At 41.2% G+C, this 6,292-nt stretch overlaps 1 protein-coding gene across 1 annotated transcript in view; it reads right to left on the minus strand.

Annotated features, from left to right (window-relative positions):
* Positions 1–3,143: 3,143 nt before the first annotated feature.
* nr2f6a (nuclear receptor subfamily 2, group F, member 6a) overlaps positions 3,144–6,292 on the minus strand; it is a gene marked incomplete at its 5' end in the record, with an annotated part of 26,363 nt that continues 23,214 nt past the window's right edge. The window contains 1 exon segment of the mRNA XM_037682093.1: positions 3,144–3,588. Within this exon segment, the coding sequence (XP_037538021.1) occupies positions 3,314–3,588 (275 nt within the window). The 3' untranslated portion in view covers positions 3,144–3,313.

A 6,292-nucleotide genomic window follows, 5' to 3' on the forward strand; every position in this document is an offset into this window, starting at 1 on the left:
GGTTTAACATATCGTCATATCGTCCAAAAATCCAATATTGTGCATCCCTATTCCAAAAGATTCTTTAAAAAAATACAAAATGATCATGAAACAAAGCTGAAAAATCCCTCGTCAATAAGACCAGAGTATCATGTTCTAACAAGCATAATTTGTTTTTTTAATTAACCTCTCAGGTATCAGTTCTCAGACACACACAGGTTGATTTTTTTTACCTTTAACCACTCAATGCAATTCCAACAAGATATCGTTCAGCTTTGATTTGAAGCAACCTTTTGTTTCCCCACATCACGTTACCAGATTTGCTGCATGTCCTGTTCTGATCCTGTCCCTGATTTAAAGTGAAGCCTCCTCCAGCCAGAAAACACTTCCTCCTCTGCTCCACATCATTTCTATCCAGCTCAACAGTAATGAGTGGATCTACTCTGTGCACTGACTGGCATACAGCCTGGCTTTTATGGTTCCTCACAAAAACATCCATACATTATCCCGTTTCTTCCTTTTTGGGTCATGGGGGTCACTGGTGCCCATATCCAGCTATCACTGTGCGAGAGGCAGGGGACACCCTGAACAAACCCCAACCCTTTAATTGCAGTTAGAACACTGGGTCGGGATTACAGGTGCAGCTTTAGAATGGTTCTGTTCTTATCTGAGCGACAGGAGTTTTTGTGTTAATGTTGTTAGTTTATCTGCTTCAGTGCCTCTTTCCAGCGGGGTCTCGCAAGGCGCCATTCTTAGACCCATTCTGTTTTCATTGTATCTGCTCCCCTTGGGATCTATCCTGATATCATGGTCTTTTGTTTCATTGCTATGCTGATGATTGTCAGATTTATCTGTCGTTAAAACCAAATATTATTATTGAGCATGCATCAGGATATTTAAAACCAAATAGTTCTTGCTCCATTCACCCTCTGTTAAAATGCCTTGATGACATCAAGGCATGGATGTCTTCAATTTTTTTGTTTTAATGATCAGAAAATTGAAGTCATTTTTATCCCAGCTCTACTGCCACCTTTGGTCCTGCAAACCTTGACTCTCTTGAGTCATATCTAAAACAGTCCCGTTACAAATCTCAGGATAGTTTTAGACTCTGACTTTAAGTTCAATAAACAGATTAAAACTGTTCTGCAGAAAATCTGCTTCCAGTTAAGGCAGAGAGTGAAGCTTAAATCTGTGTTGACCAGATCTGATCTTGAAAAAATAGTCCATGCTTTCATTACAACCTGACTGGACTAATGTAACTCACTTTATGTTGACGTCAGTCAGGTGTCTCTTTCGTGGCTCGAGCACGTTCAAAATGCTGCAGCTCAGTTTTTAACAGGAACTTGTAGACTGAGCACATTTCTCCAGTTCGTCCTCCCTTCACTGACTCCCAGTGCGTGTCAGAATTGATTTTAAAATTCTCCTGTTGACCTTTAAGTGCATAAATGGCCTTACACCCTCATATCTCTCTGACCTATACTTCAACCTTATGTTCCTTCTCGGGGGCTGAGATCATCTGATCAGTTGCTTTGGGTTGTATCAAAGACCAGGCTGAAGCTCAGAGGAGATCAGGCTTTTTCAGTCAATGGCTCTAAACTCTGGAACAATCTGCCCCCAACATTAGACAGGACCTTTCACTCCCTGCTTTTAAATCTCTCCTAAAAAACACACCTGTATTCACTGACGTTTAGTGTGATTTGATTTAGTATTTCATTGTTTTTGTTTTTATTTTTGATGCTTTTAATTATTACATCTTATTATTCTCTTTCTTTAATTTATTGGCAATCTTATTGTTAAGCACTTTGGTAACAGCTGATGTTTTAAATGTGCTTTATAAATATATTTGACTTGACTTGAGCAGGCCTCAGTCCATCACAGGGACAAGGACAAACGAGACAAACAACCATCCACGCATGCACGGAGAGGACACGTAAACTCCTTCCAGAAAGAGCCCGGGTCGGGATTTGAGCCAGGGCGACCTGCTCACTGAGAGGCAGCAGCTCTACTAACTGTGCCACCCAACAAAAATAATGTCCCAACATTAGTTCTGCTTGGAAATTTAAGGCTCAAAAGCTTAAAGAAATTTAAAAAATATATATAGAAGCAGTGACCCCCTTCCCCTCTGGAAAGACCCTGCTGCCCCAGTTTGAGAACCACTGCTTTAATGGTTAAATAAACATTGAATTATAGTTCAAGTGAGGGAAAGCAGAGATCAAAAACATCTGAACATGCAAAAGAACAAAGTTGGCATTAATATACATATAGATATATACACACTTTATTTCAAGAGGCTGTTCCTCCAGAAACTTGTTTTTAAGGATAAAAAGCTGTTTACCTGGTGCTTCTAGACGTCACATCTTTGATCACCGGTTTTATTTCTCATAACTGAACTCAAACACTTCAGCCCGTTTCATCTCATTTTAAAAAGTGGGCTGAACAGTTAAAACTCAAAAAGACAACTGAAAGTGACTGGGAGTTTTAAGATAAAAGACAATTGGCTTCCAATTCGTTCTCCTTAGTATCAAGGCAGTTGTCAAAAAGAAGGCGATTCCTGGTGTGGAATCTTAGAGGTTTGAGTTTAGGTAATATACTAAAGCATTCTGATGTCTAATGAGGTATTAGTCTTTTCTCACAGAGATTTTTTAAATATTCATTAACTAAAGCAACAGTGAGCCCTGTGAATGAATTGAAGCGCACTGTTCACCTGCGCATTGTTTGTTTTAAAAACAATCTCTGAGGATGATGTGTAGACTTTGGTGACTATTTCTTGTTTTTGTCATTTTTTCCATCTTGTTCTGTTGGAGCACTTCCTCTTGATTCTTCCTCAGTACCGGGGCAGCAAACTCATGAGGTCCGTGCTCCAGACTGTTTATTTAGAAGTGTTTAGATCGTGTGATCAGTTCCATGTTTAAAGGCGTCACTGAAGCACAGTGTGGAGTGTGTGTATAAAAAATCCACTCTTGAGTTTTGGCCTCTGCAGCGACTGCAGCCGCCCTCTACATGAGGCAGTGTCTGTCTTTATGACAAGTGGGTGATGACCGCTGACCATGGTGACCTTATCCAAGCCCAGCAAAGGGAACCAGTTCTGCCCTGAGATCTGGCACCAGAACAAATAGTTTGGCAAAGAGACCTTACCCCGGCTTCACTCTTCAGCAGAGTCCTGTGTGGGGACCAGGGGCCTGTTTCATGAGGGGGAATGAAGCGGTTACAGCACAGCATGTATGACAGTCTGGCACTGCATTGTGACGACCACACAGATGGGTAGTGATGAGTCAGGTTTCCTGCAGGGTCTTGGCGTTGCTAATGCCAGACGGAGAACTTGTCCAGCGTGGAGCTACTGTCCCGGGACATACGGCCAGCTGATGGAGCTTCCGGAGAGTTGCATGTCACGGATCAACGTCTCAATGGGGGTCTTTCCGACCAGGCGCATAAAAAAGAGCTGGGAGATGAGGTTGGCAGGGACGGCACGCAGGGCAGGCAGGCGCAGGAGCAGGCGGCCAAAGCGCTGAGGCTGACTCGGATACTGCATCCTCTCATACTCCGTCAGCGCCACCTGAGCCTTCTCCTGCAGAGACTCCACATGAACTGGGTCTGTCAGACCGCAGGCATCTGAGAGGCAGGGAGAGAGGCAGTTAATGGTGTGGGCTGGTTACATCAAAAGTTGTAATGAGCTCAGAGAAAAGTTAAAACACTAACACATTCTGGTACAAAACACTCCTGATGAGATCTGACACAAACAGCACGCTGTAAAATCTTTGCTCTATAATAAGCACACAAAACACACACGTTTTACGTTCATAAGAACAACAAGCTTTAAAAGTAAATATTTTTGTGTCGCAATTTGTTCCAGATGTAGTACCGGTGTCGCCAACAACATCTGAACAGGAGCCAGAATTTTTCAGAGTCTAGTAATCCTCGAAAGAATATCGCACACCAACTTTCACACCAGAGTTTCACACTAAGATCATCTTGTGCTGAGAAATGACAGTTCTACGTAGCTAGGGATGTGCGATATGGCATAAAATTCTTATCACGATATGTAATTTGAAGGGTGGCGATAACGATATATATCACAATATGTTTTTGTATAAAACCTGAAATAGGAAAAAAAGCATAGGGTGTCCTTTTGCCATCATTTACTTTGAAAACTGCTATGAACACCACTTAAACACAGTTTTCAACAAAAATAAGTAACTATTAAATCTGACAACTGATTTTACATCAGACACAGCATTACTACGGTTAGCCGGTAGAATACAAATCTCCATCACAAGCTAAATGTCTATCGTTTCTACCGTGTACTGTAAATATCGCGCAGTCCTAGTTGTAGCTGTTTACCAGCTTGAAAACAGTTTGTGCTTTTGAAAATACGAGATACAATTGAAACCATATGTTTACATACACTGTAGAAACACACAACCATGTTCCTCCCCGTCTGACAATAAAATCAAATTCAATCAAACTGAAACAGATATAAATCAGTTTCGATTCCAACATTTATACAGTTCCTAAATGTGTGAGTAATGACAGAATTTCTTTCAAAGTCACAAGTTTACATACGTTAAAATTATCACGTCGAAAACAATTTGGAAAAACCCAGATCATGTCCTGGCTTTGGATGCTTTTGATAGGTTAGTTGATAACATTTGAGTAGAACATTTGTGGACACAATTTAAGGCCACAAGTCTGGTCCATCCTTGGAAACAATTTTCAGACCCCTGAAGGTTCATCTGCTCAAACATTTATACACAAGTATAAACCCCATGGGAATGTCCTGCAGTCATACTCTCAGGAAGGAGACGGTTCAGTGGTCCTGAGGTGAATGTGTATTGGTGTGAAATGTGCATATTAACACCAAAACGATGTGGCAGCACAATGGCTCAGTGGTTAGCACTGTTGCCTCACAGCGAGAAGGTCCTGGGTTCAATCCCCGGTTGGACCTGGGGTCTTTCTGGGTGGAGTTTGCATGTTCTTCTCGTGCTGCTTGGGTTTTCTCCTGGTACTCCGGTTTCCTCCCACAGATCAAAAACATGCATGTTAGTCTGCCTTCAGGCCCAGACCTCCCTTGCAAAAGAGATCTGTGATCTCAAAGGGATCTGCCTGGTTAAATAAAGGTTAAATAAAAAATAAAAAATAAAAAATAAGTAAAATGTTGTAAAGATGCTGCTGAAGGTGGTCAAAGAGTGTCATTATCCACAGAACTCCATCTCGACTGAAGTAACTGAAGGAGCAGAAGGTTTAGTTTGATTTAATGTCAAAACTGTGAGGGGAAAAATATGGGTCTGTTTTTAATAGTGTATGTAAACATTTGGTGTCAACTATGTGTTGGTGCTCACAGTGACATTCCTCTAACCACACTAATTATAGCTCAGTTTCTTTAAAATGTTTTATCTATCATCATAATATTTGTAAAGTTACATTAATCCCTCAGTTATCGCAGGTGTTAGGGACCACGCCCACCCGCGATAAATGAAAAACCGTGATACAGTAGTCCAAGTTCAGTTCAAGTTCAGTAAACTTTGTCATGACGTGAGGCTGCAGTCACTCATCACCTGTTACTCCCAATCTCTCTCCTTAAATTCAATTCAATTCAATTCAAAAATACTTTATCTCTTAAATTTAAGAGACTGAGCTGAATACAGCTCCTCAGACTGAGGAAGTCTCTCGGATGAGAGACGAAACGTTTCTACATTTTTTTGCTTTGTTTTGTTTTTTTGAATGTCCAGAGGACCAGATTGAACTTTTTTGGATTTTTCTACCTGGATTATTGAGCATGCATCAGGATATTAACACTTTTATATTTTGTGATTATGATGATTTTTACGATGTGACATACAATTTTAAGTTGGAAGACAAAAGTCGATCGGTGCATCTGCACAGCAAAGGGTTAACCTTCACTAAGATGCAGCAGGAGAAATGTGTGCATGTGGCAGAGAAAGAGATCAGCTGATCAGCTGCAGGAGGGAGCATCCCCTGCACTTGCAGCTAAACACATGGTGCATAATCATTTAAAATAACTTATTTTGAGTTAACAATCCATAGCTCATCCATCAATCAATCAATTGTGTCATGTCCAATCTTATTTTGAAAAACAGTCCGTGATACAGTGAATCCGTGTATAGCCATTTTTTGTGTTTGCAAAGGTGACTTAGCTCTACTACTCTTACTACCACAACTACTACCACCACTACTACCACTAATACCACCACTACTCCCACCACCACCACTACTACCACCACTACTACCACCACCACCACCACCACCACCACCACTACTCCTACTACCACCACTACTACCACCACCACTACCACCA

The sequence above is a fragment of the Nematolebias whitei genome, chromosome 9 (assembly GCF_014905685.2).
Source record: "Nematolebias whitei isolate Nwh7 chromosome 9, NemWhi1, whole genome shotgun sequence".
Classification (NCBI taxonomy): Eukaryota; Metazoa; Chordata; class Actinopteri; order Cyprinodontiformes; family Rivulidae; genus Nematolebias; species Nematolebias whitei.